A 23,830-nucleotide genomic window follows, 5' to 3' on the forward strand; every position below is an offset into this window, starting at 1 on the left:
TTCGTCTTTCTGCCATTTTGCTGACTCGTATTTTCACGTCCGTATTTTTAACTGGTGATTATATTAAGTAATTAATTATGGGGAGAAAGCAGCGTATTTATTCAAGAAAGGTCAAAAGGTTCATTCCACACAATGTTGGAGTTTATTTTTTCTAATTTTTTAAAATTTAAACTCTTATGTATAAATAAAATTTTATTTAAAAACTTAATTAATATTAAAGATAAAATTATATTTATTAAAAAAATTAAAAAAAAATTTTTTTTTATTTTAAAAATTTAATCATTTTTTATATAAAATTTAAAAAATAGTAATTTCACCGTTAAGATTTTGAACCATTGTCGAAAATGACAAAGTTTGTTGTCTCCAACCATATTGCCTTCTGACTTATCTCCTTTTGCTAACTTATTCTCACCCATCAACAATAGTGATATTGTTTGGTAAAAATGATTTTATCTTTATCAAAATTAATCACTTTCATTGATAGGTAAATACAAGTTGATAGAGAAAGATAGCCATGATGGGTGGACGAACATGCTTTTGCCATCTCCAAAGATGATTTCAAAATCCTATAAATAAAATTACTACTTTTTAAACTTTTAGTAAGAAAAAAAATTAGATTTTTAAATTAAAAAAATATAATAAAATTTTAATTTTTAAAATCATTTTGTTAAATAACTGTCTTGCATATAATTTTAACTAAAAATTTTAATAAAATTTTATTTATATATAAATTTTAAATTTTTAAAAGTTTGATAGTAAAAGTATAGATTTACACCATGCCTTGAGTGAAAACAAATCTTTTGGGCTTGAAAAATAAAAAAAATGCAGATAGGCATAGAAAATTTAAGAGAGAATATATTTTAAAGTACTATTTAGACCCTATATTTACGCGAGGCACTGACATGCGAAGGATATCAAAGTCACGAGTCATATTAACTGAAAGTCAATGTTGTACCGGCACATCAGTGAGAACTTAGCCAACGTTGTACTTAACAGTAAACCGCAGGATCCAGATATTTTACCTGTGCACGCATAAGACTCCTACAGAAATTGATGCTCCTCCCTTGCTCTAGTTACCAATACCATAAACTTATTTTGTCTAACATATACATACAGAATTACCGATTGTACCAGACAAAATAGAGGTCAAAGTACCAGGCTTCAATGTTTTTTTTTTTTTTTTATAATGAAATACCTTCCAACTAATTCCATATAGCACTTCCCAATTTGAGATCTCAACACAATATAAACTGTAGCAACTTAAAAGTCTACAATTCTAACTAGCACTAAATAATTGCTGTTTTTACTTCCCCATTTCAGGTCACAATACAACACAAACAGCTCTAACAACTTAAGTAAGCAAGACACAATGTAATACTCCCCGTTGAATAATATTTAAAGATGGGTTGACCAAACCATTCAATTTTTTCAATTTTTGAAAAGTCGACACCGCCTCCAAATGAAGAGCAAATCAAGCATCAATAAAGCGGATATCAAATGTATGGGGATGTATCTGCCAAACGTTTAATGCTGCATATTCCTCCAGGCATTCTTTCAACTGTGCTTCACTGTATCCCTGTGAATAAGCAAATATCTCAAGCAGTCAGAATTGTTTATGACACAACAAGAAATAAACCCATCAAGGTAAAGTTCCCCAAAAACCGCTTGGAGAAAAAAGAATAGACACAGCTTAAATGTTATAAGATATGTCTTTCTAGGCTAATACATGTCTTGGCAACAACTATCTTTTTGCTGCGACCATATATTCTAAAAATAGTGCCACAAAGACTAGATTAGAAAATGCACACGCTGATAGCCCTGCAATGCAGATCAGGGGATAAATTTTCCCTTATAGGGCCAGCAGTTTCAGACAAAGCCCATCATCCCTTGGCAAATGAAGCACTTCTCATACGACCTACACTGGCAATGATATCTCCTATTTCTATTAAATCAAAGCCAAATTGGGACAAATCTAAACAAAAGAAACTTGGTACACTGCATTGATCATCAAATTTCAGATGCGCATTTAAAGGGGGAACCAAACATTGGATAAACAATAAATTAATTCCTTTCTCAATTTGAGTATATACCTTTCTTGAAATCCAGTTGAGTGCATGGGCATAGCTCACATCTAACTTGTTTGTCCTTGCAGCCTCATCTCGCAAAATTGAATATATATCAGAGATAGCATCCAGACCAGATCTCTGACGATCATCAGAATACAGAGAGAACTTTGACATTTGCATTAACCTAAGTGCCTCATCCACATCACTTTGGGCAACAGTTTCTGAGAATCGGAGTCTTGCTAGTGCCTGTAACAAAAGAATACAATAATAAAAAATCCCACATACTGATATCTACTGCTACAACTAAGAATGCAAATCTGTATCCATATCTCACTAGGAGAATACACTCTGTTTCAATAATACAGCCAAAATCAGTTTCTATACAACTTTCAGACTCCCATCCTGACCTAGAAAATGGAGTTGAGGGTGCCAAGAAATCAAATCTAAATATCAACAAATATGATGCCCCTCCATGCCCAGATTTAAGGAATAAACTGACTTCATTTAGACATTAAGATTAACCAGAAAAATATAATCTACTAACAATTAAAACAAATTATGGGACTTACAGCTGATATCCGAAGAATGCTCAGCAGAGTCTCACAGTTGTATATGAATGAGGGGTATTTGATTTAGCTTCTTCTTGCCGAAGGCTGGAGTAAGCAGCAGCAATATACTCCTCCAGTTCCCTTGGAACACAAGGGGACAATCTTCTTGCAGCAGAAATATACGCACTACAGAAAAATAAAACCATGAAAGATTGCAACAGACTCCATATTCTGGAAAACCAATAATGAGAAATAACTCATCAGAATTTGGTTGCTGTTGAAGCTAGCCAAATTCAGATAAATAAATTCTTGGATGCTAAAGTATCTTTCAACATCCATGGTCAGACAAGGTAACAAGTTGAAAAGCGTCCATTCCAAAAGTCCTCTTGAAACTAATAACACTGTATGCACATCAGTTGGATAATTCAGAATCAAATTGGTATTAAAAACTTCGATCTAAAAAGCAATTATGGTATTTACCGGAGGATAGATGGCTGAAGTGGAGTAAACCCAAGAGCTGGTGATTCTTTATTTTGATGCACATAGACCACATGCCTTGCCATTTCAAGATCACTGTCCATGTCTGCTCGATCCAGAATCAACCACAAAAGATCAAACCTCGATAGAAGGGCTGGAGGAAGATTGATATTTTCAGCAGGAGTTCTCCGTAGATCATATCTTCCCCTTCAACATTATTATGAATCCCAATATTAATACTTCTAACTTGTATATAGACTAGTTTATTTAAAGACACCTCTGTGGCATAAAAAACCATATTTTTAAACCATAAAAATAATACAAAGTTGGGCACGTGATTGACAATAACTATTGCAAGTAAGATAAGTACCATGCTGGATTAGCAGCAGCAAGAACAGCAGTTCTTGCATTTAAAGATGTGGTGATTCCAGCCTTCGCAATGCTAACAGTCTGCTGCTCCATAACTTCATGTATTGCTGTACGATCAGATTCATCCATCTTGTCAAACTCATCAATGGCACAAATACCCATATCTGCAAGTACCTGAAAGAGTAATAACTTTCTATTAAGCCCAAAAATTCCCTAAAAGACAATCAAATTAAAGTCCTCAAAATTTTGTGATGACAATAATGACAGTCATATTAATATCCAGAAACCAATAGAAAACCAAACCATAGATAAGGAGGTAAGTCATACAGATCCCAGACATTACATATTTTTTATTTATTCAATTGATTTCTGGATTGAAACCACTAGAACTGGTTCAGAATTAGAAAGATTAACAAAACTAGGAACATTCCCACTATAGCAAACGAGGGAAATCACTGGGTTGTCTGTAACTTCATGCAGTAACCATACGGTATCCATATTTTTCCATGTCATAACACACACAATTACACATCAAAAACAACAAAAGACTCACCAATGCTCCTCCTTCCAGGACCATTTCATTTGTGACAGGGTCTTCTGAACAGCAGCAGTTAGACCAACTCCACTGCTTCCTTGGCCAGTTGTATAAACTCCCCTGGGTGCTACATTTATTATGTGCTTGAGAAGCTGACTTTTGGCAACCCCAGGATCCCCCATCAAACATATATGTAAGTCTCCCCTGATCTGAAATTGGCCGTGATATCATAAGGTTTCTTTAGTATCTCACCAGGAGAAAAAAACAGAAATATACACATATATAAATAGCCAATAATTTGCACTACCACAATTAAAGATATGCAAGATAATTCCAATCAATAAGGAATAATACATACTGTATATCTCAAGTAAGCACAACTAGCATATCTTCTTGAAGAGGAAGCTAAAAACAAACAAATACTCTAGCATTCCAGCATGTTGCTAAAAACTAAAAACTCTTGAGGAATTCTCAAATCACAAGATTCTACCTTCATCCCATCCTTCAATTTCCGGTGAGGAGCACCCACAAGGAGAAGAAGTAGAGCTTTTTTAATATCTTCATGTCCATAAATTTCTGGAGCCAATGATCGCGCCAACTTATTGTAGATGTCACCATCCTCGGCTAAACGAGCAATCTGTTCTTCCTCATCTCCTCTGAGTTCATACCTGCAGTGCGATTCAGCATATCAACTGAACTATTCTTTACTTCCTTTAATAATCCCGACCGAAAATTAAAAATCACCTCCTTTTTAGATAGTGACACAACAATAATGTGCATGTTTCAATCTATCTAAAACAATGAAACCATACTGTGATGCATTAAATTGCTCACAAGTGCTAATTAAGCACTGGAAATGGCTTACTCCTCATATTTTTTCTTGAAATGGTTGACAGACATGGCCTCCAAGTATGTATCTGCAACTAAGCCGGCACGAAGTGCTCTAAAACCAGTGTAAGGGATCGGAAGAAAGATTCCTGATAATTCAACAACATCACCTGGAGCTACCTATATACACACAAAAACAAAGGTAAAAGCTTAGATGAATATTTACAAATCTGGTAGGACAACATGATGAACTGCAAGAATGCAATTTTTAAAACAGAGAAAATACACTGTAAGAACCAGTTACAATTTGCAATTATTCAATTTAAACCAACACAACAGCCTCTTTTCCATTTATCTTTTAGCTGAGACAGAATTATAAGGGGAGGGAGTCGTGGCTTTAACAAAATTTTTATATATGCATCAGAATATGGTTGAATCTGTTATAAGAAAAAATCATGCATATCAACACTGCTAACAAGAGGTAAGTTCTCTTCCAACATACAAATGGAAAAAAAATGATGTAGCTTCCAAAGCTTTCTGGAAATCAGACACAACCACTAACCTTTCTTGTGAGTTCTCCTCTTAAATGAACAGTCATAGTCCGAGGAATATGACCTTTTGGAACATGTTCAGCCAACTCTTGAATCTTAGCCTGCAAATTTTCATCTAATATTACATAATCATGCTCCAAATATTCTTGCTTGTTATTCCATTGTAAAATTGAAACTAAGTCAAAGTGAAAACCTCCTGAAACTTTAGAAACTTTGATGCTCTGAGTTGAAGGATGAGGTTGCCCTTTGTTTTATTTGTTTGACAACGTTTGGATGGACACTCAAACAAGGGCATAAAAACACGGGCTGTTACTTCCTATGTGATAGATGTTGAATGAAAAACAAGTTAGTGGGGAAGAAAAGACAAATCATATACAAGTCTGGCAAAAATCGATTTGGTAGATTAGAAATACTATATCTGCTTACCTGGTAGATTTCAAAACCACAATCTTCACATGTATACACTGCTACCTGCATGAGTGGCTTAACATCTGAACAACGAGTTATAATGCCTGATATCCTTACAAGCTGGCCAATGTATGAAGCCTTGACCTCCCTAATGGTAAATGGCTGCCCCTTCGAAGATGCTCTAATATAAACCTCACTGTATCAAGAATGGGAATGCATAAAGCAACCTAATATTCAAAGATTTGATACTGAACCCTCTAATATTTTCTTATATAAGCATAGAAGTTCTTCATGGATAAACACCTATATATCACATTGCATAATACCTGATTAACAGAAAATGTTAAAAACTGTATGTCAAAGTTACAACAAAATTTCACACATTATAGCATTGTTCATGTAAAACTAAATTCACTGAAACAAAATTAAAAACTAAATATATAAAACTGTGCCTGGCTAAATGTTATTGATAAAGATGTAACAGCATAACAACCACTTTTAAGTGTTTAAAAATAGTGGGCCTCAGTACACATTAGTAACAAATGATGAGAAAGATAAAATTGTAATAGTCGAAGATGTTTAGGGAGGCATCTTACTAATATCGTTTAATATCTGGAGGCATCTTCTGAAGAGGATCAGAACCATCCATATTATCAGTTCCATCCTGAGACCTCTGTGTCATCAGTATATCATGATCATCATCTGGAAAAGCCTCAGTAGGCTCTGGCATCAACTCATCAATTGCAGCCGCAAAAATTCCAATATAACGGCGGGTGTTCTCAGTAACTCTTCTGAAAAACTCTTCATCCAGATCCTTATACTGAAACACCGAGAAATTCAACAGGAACAAGAATTGGGGCTTTAAAGTTAGGGTTTTACAGCCAACGGAAAGAAAAAAATTGTAAAGTCACATTAATAACAAAAAAGGAGAAAGAGAGAAAATTACATTAAATAGGTCTTCAAGATCGATCCGTACTGATCGAATTTTGCGATTTGCAACTTCTTGCTGAATGAGAGACAAAATTAAAACAACGAATAGTATAATTCTTCAGTTTCAAAGATTAAAAAACTGTACGCCTACTATTGTGTATCTACAGCCTCAAAAGTGAACAAATTTGTACGCGTCTATCCAATAAATTGATATTTAAAAACTAAATTACATTATCTCATATCTAGGGTTTTTGAATTCGTACTACTGCAAAGCAAGAAAAGAGAGGGAATGTGAGATAAAAGAATAAAAGTTACTGACAAGAATGTTAATGTATTTGGCTTCCCCATTTGCGTCAGCGAAATTGGAAAGGAAATCCTTCGCCAGAACTGTAGAAAAGGAGAAAAGAAAGAAGAAGAATTAAATACAAGCAAAGAGCTAGAGAGAGAAAAGAGGATAATACCTTTGTCTGCGTCGAAGTCGAGGTTTTTCATGGTGAACCCAGGCAGAGTGAACAAGAAACAGAGAGGAAAAAATGAAGAGACCGAAGTAACGAGGAGGGAATGGGCGCGAAATAGAAGAAGGAGCAAATGATTGGCGGGAAAATGAGACTTTATTCCCTTTTGCCCCTCATGTTTCGTAGACCATTATTTTTCCCATTTATTTGAGAAAATTACGATGAAACCCCCAAATAAAGCTTTTGTCAATTAAATGTATTAACAATGTATTACCAATTTATCCAAGCTAAGTTAAGGTTCATTTAAATCATAAAGGACTATTCCATGAAGTTACTTCTTGATCCTAATATTTTAATTGCTAGTTTGATTTATGAAGCGAAGTTGGTGAAGTTGCGTCATTGGACTATGCTCTCTTAAAAATCTCCAGATCAGTCTCTACTATTCTTTCCCTGGAAATGTTCTTGCTACTGTGGTGTTTACCCTCTCGGTCCATTTTCCCAACTATGGGAATTGCTCTTACCTCTTATTCAGTCGGACTAAAGTTGAGTGATGTTTTTTTTATCATGCCTACCATCCACACAACCGAGATTATTTGGACTTCGATTTTCCAAGTCTGGCTGTTGCGGAATCTAGCGCACGCAGGTGCTTGGGCGCTTGCTGTTGTGTTTGTTATTGAGGAAAGCCTCTGTGTGTGTGTGTGTTGTGATTTACCCTTGAGAAGATCATCAGACCAGCAAACTTTATTGTTGTTCCCATGCTTCCCAAGCCTAAGGTGGTTCATACCGAGCATTTAGAAGTATGTTGGACTTGTGCTGGTAGGGGGAGCTAAAATGTAGCCCCTTGTCATGTATAGATGTGGCGTTGTTTTCTCTCTTTACTTATTGGTTTTTCTCCTAGCGGGAAATGATTTTAAACAATGATCGTGGCTGAAAATTTTGTGATATGTGGTGTCGTGTTTATAGACTTTTTTGGGATACGATCTGATTGTTATCTTTTGAGTCATGGTTTTGTCTTATACTCTTGCTGTATGGAGATAAAATGTGGTGGGTACCTTTTAATTTTATCATTACAGCAACTTTAATTGAACTTCCAAAAAATGTAATTTTTTGCTTTTGACCTTCTGTTGAATTGGATTACTCGTGGCTAGGGCTGGATTCGAGCCGAGCTGAGCTCGGCTCGCAGCCAGCTCGGGCTCGGCTCGGCTTTTTGAGGGCCGGCTCGAGTTTGGCTCGAGCTCGACTCGAGTTCCGCTCGTTTTCAGTTCGGCTCAGTAACGGCTCGGCTCGGCTCGTTTTTTATATCAAAACGACACCGTTTTGTATATATATAAAAATCAAAACGATGTCGTTTTGTATAAAAAAATTTTTAAAAAAATATACCGAGCCAACCCGAGCCAGCTCGGGCTCGGCTCGAGCTCGATCGAGCCGAGCTGAGCCCAACTCGTTTCGGGCTCGAACCGAGCCAAGCCGAGCTCGAGCCCGAGCTGGCTCGGCTCGAATCCAGCCCTACTCGTGGTGTAGGGAAGTGTTCTACAGTAAAACTGCATTCTTGGTTGACTTGTGGCTTTTTATAAATAACAATAAAAAAAAACTATGTTAATTCGATAATTTTTTCATCATTAATTTACAATTCTTTGAGTTAATTTTGTTATATTTATTTTATTATGTTGGATTAGATAATATATAATTTTGTATGAATGAATTGTATACAAAAATTTTGGGCAATTTTTATAATGTAACTCAAAAATACAAGTAACATGGGAAGGAGGACCTGATCATATATTTTTTTGACCAAATGACTATTTCTCACCCAAGATTAATTGTATTTTTAAAGTTGTATCTTCAATATTTAAAAAATTCAAAATCTCATTTATTAATCAATTGATATTTAAATTTTTTACTGAAAATATAAATAAAACTATTATTTTATTAATAATATTAAAAAAATATAAAAATTGTTATATTTTCTCTTCTAAATTTTAAAAACGAATAACTTCATTTATGTCTAAAGTTTTTAAATTTTGAAAAATTATATTTTCCTTTCAAACTTAAAGGTTTTTCTTCTTCCCTTTGACCATTATCTCTGACACTGATGACCTCCCCTTTTCACTTTAAAAGATCGATTGACGTCTTCTCTCTCAAGATCACTTTATCAAAGATAAAGAAATCGGTTTTCTCATCTCAATAAAGAGAGAAAAAGATTTGTTTTTTTATCGAAGATGAAAAAATATGGAAAAAGAAGATTAATGTGTCTCGTTATGCATCAATCGATGTTTTAGAGTTGAGAAGGAAAATCATCAATATTACAGATGGTGACTAGAGAAGTAGAAAAAAAAAACTTTAGAATGGAAAGAAATAATGTGACTTTAAATTAAAAAACTGTATATAATAGTAAAATTTTTAGTTTTTAAAACTTAAATGAAAAATTATAATTAATTTTATATTTTTTAATATTATTAATAAAATAATAATTTTATCTCTATTTTTTTAATAACAATTAACTTATGAGTAAAATTTAAAAATTTTAAATCTTATAAATATAATTTTAAGAACAGAACTAAACTTTATTGGGAAATAGTCCTTTGACCATAATTTTTGATGAAGCATTTATCCTCGTTAGAAATTTTGGACTGAGCAAAAGAATCTCCGGGGAAGTTTCCAAAAAAGCACAGCTGGCGTCATTCTGCACGACAGCTAACAACACCGTCACTACTTTCATCTATTATTATTTAACCAATGATAACCCACCCACTTCTCGCTATATATACCCCAACGCAATAGATGTTACATCTTCCTCGATTTGGCATTTGGTAGCGTTCCTTATCGATCTTGCGTTTCGTCTAGGATCAGCTAAGTTTTCTTTTCCTTTCTGCTTTCTTTCTCTCTCTTTATATTATTTCGTCGAAATTTCGTTTTAAGACATTCTTAAATCCTAGATCTGTCTTAAATTAGGGTTTTATTTTTAATTTTTTGTCTTTTATTCGATTTGGGTGATGCAAATCGGGATATTAGGGTTCTCTTAAACAGCACCCATGATTCTTGATTTTCTATGAGTTATTTGATCCTCATGAGGAGAATTCGACTTTTTCACTCTTTCTCGGTTGCATTTCTTTACTGGTTTTATGTTTTCTCATGAAGTAATTCTCAAGTATCTCTCGTGACTCAATATTCTGATCTCCAATTCAATCAATACTGTTTTCTTTCCTCTAACCCTCAATTCTCAATTGTAATTAACAACTAATTTTAATAAACAACCATTTCACTGTAATTAACCAAAAACCACTCTAGAGCAATGGGCTCAGTTCAGAAACAAACAAATTCCGGTTCCGACAGCGACCCTCGATATGCCCAGATCGACGAGAGGAAAAGGAAGAGGATGATATCAAACCGCGAATCGGCTAGGCGTTCAAGAATGAGGAAACAGAAACAGATGGAGGATTTGGTTAATGAAATAAGCCAATTGGAGAACGCCAATGCTATGCTTAGACAACATATCGCTGCTAGTACCCAACGATACATTGAATTGGAATCTGCAAACAATGTCGTGAGGGCTCAAGCTATGGAACTGACAGATCGTTTGAGGTCTTTGAACTCTGTGCTGCAGATCTGGGGCGAAATTAGTGAGCTCAATGTGGAGATTCCTGAAATACCAGACCCGCTTATAAATTCATGGCAGCTCCCTTGTCCTGGGCAGCCTATCACGGCCTCTGCCGATATGTTTCAGATGTAACATCGATTTATCTTGTTTGTTGCTGGGTTTGTCATCGTTATACGTCCGTTCTAGGTCTTTATCTGTTGTCGTGTGAAGTTAAGATTGATGCCGGTAATGTTTTCTTTTCGAATAATTGTGCCAGGAACTTGTTATGTTAGTGATGTATCATGTATGTTATATTTCTGTTTCCATCCATTCCGCAATGTAATGCGCCTTGTTCTGCTCATTTTCTTTTCCCCTTTACATGTAATGTTATAATTTGTATTGAGTGTACATTTATAATGGCTTTTCAGTTAAACTTTCTTCGTTTATATGTATAGATATTCATCCTCTCCCCTTACATGTCAGTAAGATTTTTTTTGTGTGGAAGCAGATTTATGTTATGGGGATAGGAATTAGGATATTCATGAACAAGGCAGATTTTCTTTCCAGATAAGATATTGACTTTTAAAATCAATTTTGACCGGTTAGATAAGAATCAATCAACAATTGCGTAACAACTTCTGTTTTGCTGGTATTGTGGTTGTGGTTTATGAAATGTTGGCACCATTTGTGATTATGCTCTACTAGCAATCACATACTAATTTGTCTGCTAGAGAAAAGGGAAATTGTTTATTTTGACCCGTCGTCAGGTAAGATTTCAGTAATTGAATAATTTTATGATTTCATATCATAAATCTCAGGCGCTCAAATATTAATAATTTTTAACGTCAGATAAAAATATATAGATTTATACCGGACCTGATGACCGGTGAAGAGAAAACTTATTGTCCGACCAAGGAACTTGACATATGTACAACTCAACCTAAATATAAGAAATTATTATTGGCATAAAAGGAACTAACTGAGGACAAACTAAAACGCTAATCCTTTTCAATTGCTGAAGTCCTTAAATACAAATTTCGTATTTATTTTTCCAACCAGATACAATTTTCTCAAGAGTCAGGAGTCACAGATCGAAAAATTCTTCAGGCTGATGTATTATGGCCCATGGACGTATGCAAAGCAGAAAACAGCCCCAGAGTAACGATTGTCAACCGTGTTAGGTGATAACGTACTAACAGTAGCAGAGTCGTTGACGGTTTCTATGCACATAAAAGATAAGATATATGATGCATGGTTTTAGAATTAGCCGAAAGACTTGGAATTGTACAAACAAAGATAAGGTATATATTTTTTAATATTATTGTTAAAATAAAAAATTTAAATTTATAATACAAATTAGTTCATGAGTGAGACATTAGGTTTAAAAAAATAAAAAATTTTAGATTTTTTTAAAACGAACATGTGAGAGTGTGAAATTACGTCAAACCTTTAGCTGTATAAGTCTTTTGGCTGCCTATCTCTTACATACGGAACCAGAATTATAGTAGCAGCCCATATGACAATTAAACAGATATATAATTTCAATATCAAGAAAGTAGTACTAAGAAAGAATGGTTAAACACAAACACTAATAATAAGTAATTTCATCTTTCAAGATGTATTGTATATCAGAACACCACAGCTCCCATCACACACCATCTCCGATTCCACACACCCAACAAAGACAAATTATAAACTAAAAAGGCATAATACTGTATGTGTTTCAATCCTCGTAAGTGCGGCACTCAACGGTCTCCGGGTTGTCCTTACAGTAAGTTTCCAAAGGGTCCGAGTCTTTCTTCTTGTCTCTGGCATGGCTAGCTGCTGCACTAAGTTCTTCCACCTCGTCCCATGCAGCCACACACTCGCCGCTAGCGGGGTCACCCTGGCAAGCTTCCTCTGCATTCTTGATACTTTCTTCCACCTTTTCTGAGATGCTGTCTGGAGCAGCTCTCAGGGGTTGCATGTACATGCGTCCGGATCTAAATTGGCTGGGCCTTTTCCATGGATTGTTCAGCCATGGAGACCTGACAGGCAGAGCCTTTGGTGATTCTGTCATCTTTGCCATCAGTTTGGGAGTCGAGAGGTTAACACCAGTTATTGCTGCCATTGCTTCTTGTTTTTCTATTCCTTATTGTTGTTGCAGGCCTTGTCCAGAGGAGAGAGTGCTGTCTTTTGAGAAGAGATATTGTGATAAGCATAATTTATACAATCGAAGGCTGTGGTGCTTTGGGAACATTGATTTCTTATCTCTTGATAACCAATAGTAGATTTCCACGTTAGAGTAGTTTGAGATATTTTAAAAGAATATCAAACTTTCCTCTTGCTAATTTTTTAAAATAATTATAGTTGTGAATAAAAAATCGGTGATAAAATTAACATGATATTAAATGGGCCAAAGCTTATGTCCCACCCAAGGTTTGCTTTTTTTCCAAATTCCCCCTATTAACTTTGAAAATCTCATTTATCTACTCGTAGGCTATTAAAAAAAAACGGTTTCAAGGGCAAAATCATTATTTTATCTTTAATATTAAAAAAAACTTAAATTTTAATTTTAATTTTCCTCCCAAACCCTAAAAACTAACCATTTTTTAACCAAGTTTTAAAAAACAATATTTTTCCCTCTAGGGTTTTCAAACTTTCGAATTGAATTTTCTGACAACTAACTACGGTCTCCAGGTAAGTCTCTTCCTCCCTAATGTCTCCTATTTCCAATTATATGACATCTTTCCCTTTTAGGTGTCATTGTCAATGAAGATGACGTGTTTTTATCTCTGAACGAAGACGATTTGTCTTCATCAGAGACGAAGATGAGTCGTTTTTGTCAATGATGATATCACATGATGTTGGAAGATATATGATTGGAAGAAAGGGTCATTTAAGAGGAAGAATAGATGTTTGGGGATTATCGATTGTCATCAAAAAAATTAGATCTAAAGGTTTAAAAACCCTAAAGGGAAAATGTTGTTTTTGAATGCTTAGGTTGGAGGAAAATTATTAATTTTTAGGGTTTAAAGGGAGGGAAAATGATATAACAAATAAATTCATTTAATTTTAATGGCTAATATATAAATAAATGAGATTTTCAAAATTAATAGGAGAATTTGACAAAAAAGCATACCTTAGGTTGGAAATAGTCCTTTGGCCTATATAAAATATGCTAAAGTCAATTAACTCTTTCAAAGAGAGTGAACAATTATTTTCCACAATAATAAAAGGTCTAGGACAATGGTGGAAAAAGAATTTGCAGTGAGATGGTGGTGGAAAAAGAATTTGCAATAAGGATGTTAAATAAATGAGATTTTTAGAGTCAAGTGGTAATAATTTAAGATAAAAATATTTTTTTTATGGAAAATAGTCCTTTGGCAACAGAATTTTAATATTCACAAGGGTCCAAAGCCCACTTTTGCAGGACCGTCAACATCTAGTTAAAAAAAATATGGCCGAAGGACTATTTCCCACCAAGATATGCTGTAATCTTAAGTTTCTGTCATTTAACTATGAAAATATCAAATACTTATCTATGAATAATTAACGGTGATGAGAGTAAAATCATTATTTTTTCTATAATATTAAAAAATAAACTAAAATATAAGCTATTTTTACCCCCTAAACTTTGAAAACTAAAATTTTCTCTTAATTTAAGTTTTAAAAAATGATAGTTTTACTCAAGGGTTTCGTTTTGAAATCTTCGACGACATCTTTGGCTCTATTGCCGACGACTCTCCCTCCCGATGAAGTTCTTCGTCTCCCAAGGCTTCTCTGATGTCGATCGGATGTTCAAATAAGAGAAAAAAGATCGTCGGAAGGAAATGATGCTTCGGGAGGGAGAGGCCATCAGCAATGGAGCTGGAGGTTTCAAAATGAAACCCTAAGATGAAACTGTCATTTTTTAAAACTTAGGCTAGGAAAAAAATTTAGTTTTTAAAGTTTAGAGGGACAAAAAGAGATAAAAATTTCAGACGTTAGGGTTCTGTTAAATTTAATCGGCCATAAGTAAGTGTTTGGTATTTCTATAGTTAAAAAGTGAAAACTTGAGTTTACAGCATACTTTGCGCTGGAAATAGTCCTTTGGCCAAAAAATAAATAAATAAAGAAACAACATTACGAAGACATGGTGATGAAGTAAACGGTTAAGTGTTAGCCGTCCGATTATAATCTATAGACATTTTATTCGCAGATGCACACACCAGATCATAAAGTGAAGCAATAAGATTCTTTTAGCTTTTGTGGCAAATTACGTGATTGGCTAGCGCAACGGTCCACACTGAAAAAATGAGCGGAAAAAAGGAAAATAGACGAACCAATCAATCAATGAAATGATGCGCGGTCTAAACAAAGTTTATCATCGCCTCTTTCTCATCTCTCCATCTCCTCTTTGTCTACCTCTCTTTCCCCCTTTAAAACTCTGTCGATTCTCATCCCTTCGTACGCCTGGCCACCTGAGAACTCATTCATCTAAGTCCCTCAAAACAAACGCTAACATGACCAACGCTAGGTTGCACCATGTTGTCCCTATCAACTCAGTTGCTCCCGAAGACGGTGGCTCTAATGGCTGTGTATCCTCTTCTGCTTCTAATGCGGTCGCCACCGAAGATGAAGGTACTCTTCAATTTTATTCCTTTTGTTTTCATTTTCAATTTTCCGTAAATTACGAGTTTGAATAAATTATATATTGGATATCAATATATTCACTATACAATAGTTTTGGGTGAAAAGTAGAAGTTGATTAGTATAATAAAGCAAGTGCAGGAGTTTTGGATCCATGCTTTTCTGATGTTTCCTTGTATGCGGTGTGGATACTATTTTAAATTTCCAATTTAATTCAATTAATTCACTTGAATATTTTTTTCTGGTAGGATGCGATTTAAGTTTTTTTTTTCTAGTCACAGTATTGACTTGTAAGTTTAATTCATGATTTTGGGCTGGGCAAAGCCTAATATATTCCTAAATAATTATTTCTTTGAGTAGATAAAATAAAATTCATTATGATGCAGACAACCTGGGAGGTAGATATCGTCTCCCTCCACCTGAGGTTAGAGATATTGTTGATGCTCCACCACTTCCTGCATTGTCATTCTCCCCACAAAGGGATAAAATACTATTTCTCAAGCGCAGAGCTTTGCCTCCATTGGTTGAGTTTGCAAGACCAGAGGAAAAGTTAGCTGGTATTCGAATTGATGGCAAATGCAATACTAGGAGTAGAATGTCATTTTACACTGGTATTGGGATACATCAATTATTGCCTGATGGTATGTTGGGGCCAGAAAGAGAGGTGCATGGTTTTCCTGATGGTTCCAAGATCAATTTTGTGACCTGGTCACTTGATGGGCGGCATCTAGCCTTCAGCATCCGAGGCGATGAGGAGGACGGTGGAAGTAGTAAGCTTAGAGTTTGGGTTGCTGATGTGGAAACTGCAAAAGCTAGACCATTGTTTCAGTCACCTGATATATATCTTAATGCAGTGTTTGAGAACTTTGTTTGGCTAGATGACTTTACTTTGTTAGTTTGTACCATTCCATTGACACGTGGAGGCCCACCAAAGAAACCTTTGGTTCCCTCTGGCCCAAAGATCCAATCTAATGAACAGAAAAATATTATTCAGGTTAGAACCTTCCAGGATCTGCTGAAGGATGAGTATGATGAAGATTTGTTTGACTACTATGCCACCACACAACTTGTTTTGGTTTCTTTGGATGGGACTGTGAAAGAAATTGGGCCTCCAGGTGTATACACATCAACTGAGCCTTCCCCAGATCAGAAGTACCTTTTGATTAGTTCAATCCACCGACCTTATTCTTTTATTGTACCATGCGGAAGATTTCCAAGAAAGGTCGAAGTTTGGACAACTGATGGGAAATTTGTCAGGGAACTTTGTGACTTGCCACTGGCGGAGGACATCCCCATTGCATTCAGTAGCGTCCGAAAAGGGATGCGATCAATCAATTGGAGAGCAGATAAGCCATCTACGCTTTACTGGTATGTCTTTAAAAGTTACGCTCATATGTGCGAATGACTTTCAATGACTGCTCATGTTGTATTGTGTATATTAACCCAATTAACTATCATGCTTTTGGGTTTATAGGGCAGAGACACAAGATGGAGGTGATGCAAAAGTAGAAGTTACTCCACGTGATATAATTTATACACAGCCTGCTAAGCCTCTAGAAGGTGAAAAGCCAGCAATCTTACACCAACTTGATCTTCGCTACGGGTATGAAGATATATATAAGGTTTTTTTGGCATAAATATCTCCAGATAGATTTTTAAATGATGGAAGTTGACAAGTTGCAAAGCTCATAGTTCTGCTCATAAAGCTTATAATACACATAATAGGTGAAATTATTGCCAGAGAGTTAGACCACTTTCCAAATATTGTGAACTTAAATATTTCATAGTTATTTTTATTTAAATCAACCTGTGACAAACTCTAAGCTTGCTTGGCCATCCTGCTTAATGTTATGGCCCAGAATCTGATTATGTATTCTTTGTCATCTTCACAGAGGGATATCTTGGTGTGATGATTCACTGGCCCTAGTTTATGAATCTTGGTACAAGACAAGGCGAACAAGAACCTGGATAATATCTCCTGGATCTAAAGGTGTGAGTCCCCGTATATTATTTGATCGGTCATCAGAAGATGTGTACTCTGATCCTGGCTCTCCCATGATGAGGAGAACAGCTACTGGAACTTATGTGATTGCAAAACTAAAGAAAGAAAATGATGAAGGCACTTATCTTTTACTTAATGGACGTGGTGCTACACCAGAAGGGAGCATTCCCTTTCTTGATTTGTTTGACATGTAAGTTTTAAACTCTTCTTTTTGTATATTTTTAGTGTTTTATCACTTGTTGTGGCTAGTGATTCAAACCAAATTCTACCAGAAATACAGGCAACAAAGAACGAATATGGGAGAGTGATAAGGAAAAATTTTATGAGACCACTGTTGCTTTAATGTCTGACCAGACAGAAGGGGACATACACATTAATCAGTTGAAAATACTGACATCCAAAGAGTCAAAAACTGAAAATACCCAATATTTTATCCAGAGTTGGCCAGATAAGAAATCTTGTCAAATTACAAATTTTCCTCACCCATATCCGCAGTTGACGTCATTGCACAAGGAGATGATCAAATATCAGAGAAAGGATGGGGTTCAACTTACTGCAACCTTATACTTGCCACCATGTTATGATCCATCAAAAGATGGCCCTCTTCCATGTTTGTTCTGGTCTTATCCAGGAGAATTTAAAAGCAAAGATGCTGCTGGACAAGTTCGTGGTTCTCCTAATGAATTTCCTGGCATAGGTCCAACATCACCCCTTGTTTGGCTGGCTAGAAGGCAAGAATTCCCTTTTCTCCTCTTTTGCTTCTACTATGTTTCGATTTTTTTGTGTGTGTTTATTTACAAGTTCTTCCTGTGGCTCCATTTTAGTGGCTGATTTTGTTTGAAAGTGCTAGTTCAAATTGCATTTACTCTGCATACTGCAGGTTTGCTGTTTTATCTGGGCCAACAATTCCTATTATTGGTGAAGGTGATGAGGAGGCAAATGATAGGTATTTAATAAGATAGACTTGATTCATGTTTTTGTTACCGTCCATACTGATTAATCATAATGCACTTTTTTAGGATAAAAGCTGTAATGTTTATTATTGTAAATAACATTCTTCCCATCATTTTCAAACACATGAGCAATGACATTTGAAATGTTTTACAAATACCAAAACAGGATAGAATTTGCACATTGTTCAAGAAAGATATCTCAATTTTATACTCTCAAAGCAGTCTATATCTCTCTACGATATGTCAAGCTGCACTATTTGACAGTTGTTTTAATTAGGTATGTGGAGCAACTGGTTGCAAGTGCAGAAGCTGCTGTTGAGGAAGTTGTCAAACGTGGGGTAAGATTGTTGATTCCTTTGTGTATGGCCGCTCATGTCATGATACTGAACATAAAATTTTGACTGGAATTTTTCTGGTGATGCCCTTATTCAGGTGGCTCATCCAAGAAAAATTTCTGTTGGAGGACATTCCTATGGTGCATTCATGACTGCAAACCTCCTAGCACATGCCCCTCATCTTTTCTGTTGTGGAATTGCTCGTTCTGGAGCTTACAACAGAACACTTACACCTTTTGGTTTTCAGGTAACAACATATGAAAGTTTCCTCAATCTATACTTATTTCTTTTTGTTCGTTTCGTTCATTGAGTATATGACTTTATTCTCTTATGTTGTTGCAGAATGAGGATAGAACTCTTTGGGAGGCCACTTCTACATACGTTGAAATGAGCCCTTTCATGTCTGCAAATAAAATTAAGAAGCCAATCTTAATTATTCATGGAGAAGAAGACAATAATCCAGGAACACTAACTATGCAGGTAGAATAGCTACTTAATTTGAAATTGCATTGGCTCTCTTGCAATTAGTGATCATCCTATACTTTGATATAACTTATAAGTAATATTATTATCTCACTGTTTGACTTTTGTATAATTTAAAGTTTGAGAAAGGTAAATGTTTTTATAGCTGGCTTCATGTTTTGCTTCTGACCTATTGTAACTTATTTGCGATTGCATGTGATGCAGTCGGATCGTTTCTTTAATGCTTTGAAAGGTCATGGTGCTCTCTGTCGCCTAGTCCTTCTCCCCTACGAGAGCCATGGCTATGCTGCACGAGAGAGCATCATGCATGTTCTATGGGAAACTGACAGATGGCTGCAGAAATATTGTGTGTCAAATTCTTCTGATGTAAATTCAGATCTTCAGGCATGTAAAGGCAGTGCAAGCAAAGGTGCTACAGTTTCTGAAAACAAAGCAGTTGCTGCCAGTGGAGGCGGTGGACCAGAATTGGCAGATATGGCGGATGAAGAGTCTCGCTCATTGCCAAGGTCATTGCTATGGTAATTTGTTCACTTTTTTTCTCTACGTAATCCAATGGTAAAAGGTTCTTCAAGTCCACTTTATTGTTCTATTTCCATATCGATTCCTTGATATGAACCACAAAAGATGTCTGAAATTAATTTGTTTCCTGAATTTTTCCTGCTTAAAAATCAGCTTGTATTTTAGAAGCTGTAACACAACTTTAAAAGTCATCTACTTTTTTTTTCTGTATTGTTTCTTGAAAATCTTCTTGAAGTTTGTGGAGCACAGATTTTCATCACATTCTGGTGAAGAGAAGAAGCATGCATAAGAACATGACAAAGGACAGAATAATTTTAGTTGGTCAGCTTAGAACTTGTAGAACGTAGACCCAATTACCATCTGGTCAACTGGCAATATTTTGTTTTGTAATGGGTAGATAATTTTTTTAATTCTAGTTGTGGTTATTCAATCATTGATGTTAATCTATAGTGTGAATTGGAATAGCAGATTATCCCATGGAGGCAAAGTTGGAGCATCAGTAGTTCATGGATAGGAGTCAATGGCAGAGCACCCCTGTGAAGTGAAAATACAATGGAATTACATGCCTGTATCATATATAATATTTATACACGAATGTACTGGAGATCGATTTGTATACACCAGTGGTGGTTTCAACTGTCCTAGTTGTTGAGCCAGTGAGGTACTTGCACTTTTGAATATTCTGGCGGGTAACATGTGTGACAAGAATAGCAGAAAACTGGCACTAGTGAGGTGCTCTTTTTTCGGCTCCTCCTTTTCCATGTGGTCCTTAGTCATGCTTTAATTACTGTTCCAAAAATCATTTCTTGATAGTAATTTTGAATTTGAAAATTTAAAAACATATTTAACATATTATTTGAAAGCTATTTCAGAGTTAACACTTAGAATTTTTCAGTACACACACATACACACGAAAGAAGTTGAATAATTTTTTATTTTCTAGTTTAATTTAGATTCAACAAGTTTAAAACAAATTTTCCTAGAACTTGTTCAATTTCTTATTTGAAAGAGAATTTTAGTCAGTGATGGGATAAAGGAATGAGTATATTACAATTCTCTGACTTTCCTAAGGAGGGTATATGAGATTCTCTAATAAACTTATGTGAGATTTTGAAACATAACATAACTATCATCTCATTCTTTTTAGCTAGCTAAATATTTAGATTTGAGATTATATAAACATGTATATGCTATTTATTTTATAAATCTATAGATTGGTTACTAGTTGTAAATATGAATAGGGGTATGTAAAAAATTGTTTAAACTATAAAATCGAATCAAACCGATCAAAATTTGTGATTTGGTTGCAAAATGATTGGGTTTAAGTTTGAGTGATTTTTAAATCAAATAAAACCTTAAATCCTTTTTCAAATGGTTTTGGATAATGTTTTTAATATGGGAAAACTGTAGTGTTAGTTTCTCATTGGACTCTGTTGTTTCATTTGTATATCTTTCTTCTTACAATCTTATATGGCAATACTGTTTATATATATATATAATTATGTAAATTTGATATTTAAGATCAATAAAACAAAAAATATGAGACATTTATAACAAAAAATTATTATTGTGTCAGATTCATTGAATTCCTAAATGTGTAACTTTGTAAGTTACTAAGTAATGTAAGTTAATAATGGAATTATTATTAATATTACTCTGTTAACATTACATATTTTCTTGCATACACAAGTTAGACCTTACAGAGGCGAAGAAAGGACAGTAAGAGAAGAGAGAGCAAATATGGCCTTCTCAGTCTGCTCCATCAAATCACTCCTGTTATTACTCCTCATGTCAGCCATTCCCATTGCTTACATAATTTCCTTGGAGCAAACCAAATTCGCCACTCATGTGTACCAATACCACAGCTCTGGCTACATGCGTGAGTGCGCCAAGTGGGATCAATCCCACAACCGATTCCTCGTTTCCTTTATAGGAGGAGGAATTGGTCAGATATCAGTTCCCCATGATAATAACTTGCCCCAAACTGTTCTAAATGAAGTGACGGTGGTCAAAGATGTTGACTTGGCCGGGAATGCGTCGCTGGGGATCCTCCTTGACCACCCTAGGAACCGCCTCCTTATGGTGGTTACAGACCTTTTATGGAATAAGTACAGTGCACTCGCTGCTTATGATCTGTCAACGTGGAAACGTTTGTTTCTTACCCAACTCAGTGGCCCCAGTAAGTTTATTACATCAGCAGTTTCTTTTAACGTATTAATCTTTATCTGGTTAGTGATTTGTTATTATTTGTTGGTGCAGGTGATGAGAAATCATTGGCAGACGACGTAGCAGTTGATGCAGAAGGCAATGCATATGTTACTGATGCCAAAGCCAGCAAAATTTGGAAGGTAGGAGTGAATGGGGGGTTGCTATCAATCATTAGAAGCCCAATGTTTACTGCAAAAGAATGGTACAAAAACAGGGTTGGACTAAATGGAATTGTTTACCATCCAAATGGGTTCTTGATAGTAATTCATACATCAAGTGGGAATTTGTTTAAGATCGAGATTGGAAATGGGAAGGGCGAGGAAATTAAGTTGATTAAGATAGAGGGAGGGCCATTGTCATCTGGAGATGGAATGGAGCTGCTGTCTCCAACGAAGCTTGCAGTAGCTGGGCATTATCCTTCAGCAAGATTGGTGGAGAGCTGTGATGGGTGGGAGACGGCTTCTGTGGTGGCAAAATTTAATGGCCCTCTTCATCGGTTGGCCTCAGCGGTAACAGTGAAAGACGGGCAGGTGTATCTCAACCATATATTGGGCCCCAAGAAGCATCTCCTAGTCCAGGCTGTATTCTAGAGCCTCAATCTTCATGTTATGCTCCTTTTTGGGGTTATTATTTTTTGTCGTATCGCAGGAAAATTGAATAGATAAGTGGTAAATTTTCCTTCTTAATTCAGGTCAAGAGTCGTCCAATCTTAAATAATCAAGAAATAAGCAGCATTATTTATGCAAAACAAATCACTTTGTCGATCATTTTAACAAATAAACTGTTTCTTCATATGACATCAAACCGACTTGCCATATGAAGCGCACTGCAACCAGCAGCATGCTGTAAGCAACGTTGCCATTGGCAGCTTGTTTATAGCTCAATGACAAGAGGATTACAAGGCAGAAAATAATACTATATATATATATATATATATATATATATATATATATATTACAAATTTGTTCTTTCCAAATATATATACACTTTCATTTAATCAATTTATATTTTACTTGGAAAAATGATATGTAAGCCTTCATAAAATTAGTTTGTTTTATTTTTGGAAAAACAATAATTTTATTCTTTTACAAAAATTTTCTTTCCAAATATATTATGTCTATGTTAAAGCAATTTATATTTTTTGGAAAAAAACTGTAATTACGCTCTTTTACAAAAGAATTTCTTTCCAAATATACGTATGAATTCATTAAATAAATTTATATTTTGTTAGAAAAAAATGAATTTTTTGAATTGATAAGTACCCCAATTCAATCCTTTTTCAGCTCTCACCTTTTTACAGCAATCATATACAAAATCACAAACATAAATTGTGACACAATCAGCTTCAAGCTTTCTACTCTCCGTCAATGACATCTCTATAGCAAACTCCAATGGCTCTCTCCTTTCAATCTAGTCCTGTGATTCAATTTTCTCTCCTCTTCTCTTGGCCTCTCAAAAAATCTATGAGAAGAACTTGATGAACGAAAATAATTTAAAGAAAGAGAATTGAAGATGAATCTTAATAAGATTGCGATGTCAAAATACAATGAAAGGATAAAGAATATGTTACGACAAAAACCAAAAATTGAAAATGTACATAAGAAAAAAAATTAAAAATTAGAAAGAAATGACATCATCTAAGATTTTTTTTTGTTTTTACAATTTTATGCAATGTGTATTCGTATTTTATTTGCAAATTGATGTAAAATCGTTGGTTCAATCATAAATTAAATCTTAAAACAGTGTTTTCCACCACTCCCATCTGCCAAGTCTATTAGGTCTTGATCGGAATGATCAAACCATCCACTCCAATCTAAATTTTAAAACATGTTTAGAACAAAAAGCAAGATAAATTTGGGGAAGGATGAATCCTGTTTAGTTGATTATGTTTATTATAGTACCGTCAAAGTTTTCTAATGCTTAATATTCCTAAGCGCCTTACTCCAACAGAAAAACAATAAAATAAGAAAGGATC

At 35.0% G+C, this 23,830-nt stretch overlaps 5 protein-coding genes across 6 annotated transcripts; 3 read left to right on the plus strand and 2 right to left on the minus strand.

Moving 5' to 3' along the window:
- Positions 1–1,140: 1,140 nt before the first annotated feature.
- On the minus strand, positions 1,141–7,327 carry LOC123216680 (DNA replication licensing factor MCM7). Its single transcript, XM_044637190.1, is given in 17 exon segments — positions 1,141–1,576; positions 2,091–2,312; positions 2,636–2,667; positions 2,670–2,800; positions 3,095–3,298; positions 3,462–3,634; positions 4,014–4,060; positions 4,063–4,204; positions 4,486–4,663; positions 4,861–5,003; positions 5,386–5,475; positions 5,568–5,690; positions 5,801–5,978; positions 6,379–6,602; positions 6,729–6,788; positions 7,032–7,099; positions 7,174–7,327. Coding segments are annotated over 17 exon segments (2,151 nt in total). The 5' UTR covers positions 7,205–7,327; the 3' UTR covers positions 1,141–1,471.
- A 2,607-nt stretch (positions 7,328–9,934) lies between these two features.
- Positions 9,935–11,177, plus strand: LOC123216681 (bZIP transcription factor 53-like). The gene has a single exon (XM_044637191.1). It carries the CDS (start codon positions 10,460–10,462, stop codon positions 10,895–10,897), a length of 438 nt encoding a protein of 145 aa, XP_044493126.1. The 5' UTR covers positions 9,935–10,459; the 3' UTR covers positions 10,898–11,177.
- A 1,142-nt stretch (positions 11,178–12,319) lies between these two features.
- Positions 12,320–12,942, minus strand: LOC123216682 (calvin cycle protein CP12-2, chloroplastic-like). Its single transcript, XM_044637192.1, has one exon. The coding sequence runs from the start codon at positions 12,852–12,854 to the stop codon at positions 12,468–12,470; it is 387 nt and encodes a 128-aa protein (XP_044493127.1). The 5' UTR covers positions 12,855–12,942; the 3' UTR covers positions 12,320–12,467.
- A 2,058-nt stretch (positions 12,943–15,000) lies between these two features.
- On the plus strand, positions 15,001–20,497 carry LOC123216683 (probable glutamyl endopeptidase, chloroplastic). 2 transcript variants are annotated; one of them, XM_044637193.1, is made up of 11 exons: positions 15,001–15,346; positions 15,742–16,723; positions 16,830–16,958; positions 17,248–17,547; positions 17,630–18,088; positions 18,238–18,303; positions 18,588–18,648; positions 18,743–18,892; positions 18,988–19,125; positions 19,333–19,646; positions 20,113–20,497. In XM_044637193.1, exons 1-11 carry the CDS (start codon positions 15,064–15,066, stop codon positions 20,159–20,161), a joined length of 2,931 nt encoding a protein of 976 aa, XP_044493128.1. In that variant the 5' UTR covers positions 15,001–15,063; the 3' UTR covers positions 20,162–20,497. The 2 variants fall into 2 exon arrangements, with proteins under 2 accessions (XP_044493128.1, XP_044493129.1); XM_044637194.1 differs by having other exon boundaries at positions 15,004–15,346; positions 20,116–20,497.
- Positions 20,498–20,632: 135 nt separating this feature from the next.
- LOC123216686 lies at positions 20,633–22,551 on the plus strand. The gene is made up of 2 exons (XM_044637197.1): positions 20,633–21,826; positions 21,907–22,551. Exons 1-2 carry the CDS (start codon positions 21,388–21,390, stop codon positions 22,443–22,445), a joined length of 978 nt encoding a protein of 325 aa, XP_044493132.1. The 5' UTR covers positions 20,633–21,387; the 3' UTR covers positions 22,446–22,551.
- Positions 22,552–23,830: the final 1,279 nt, after the last annotated feature.

This window comes from Mangifera indica, chromosome 5 (assembly GCF_011075055.1).
Source record: "Mangifera indica cultivar Alphonso chromosome 5, CATAS_Mindica_2.1, whole genome shotgun sequence".
In the NCBI taxonomy this organism is placed as follows: domain Eukaryota; kingdom Viridiplantae; phylum Streptophyta; class Magnoliopsida; order Sapindales; family Anacardiaceae; genus Mangifera; species Mangifera indica.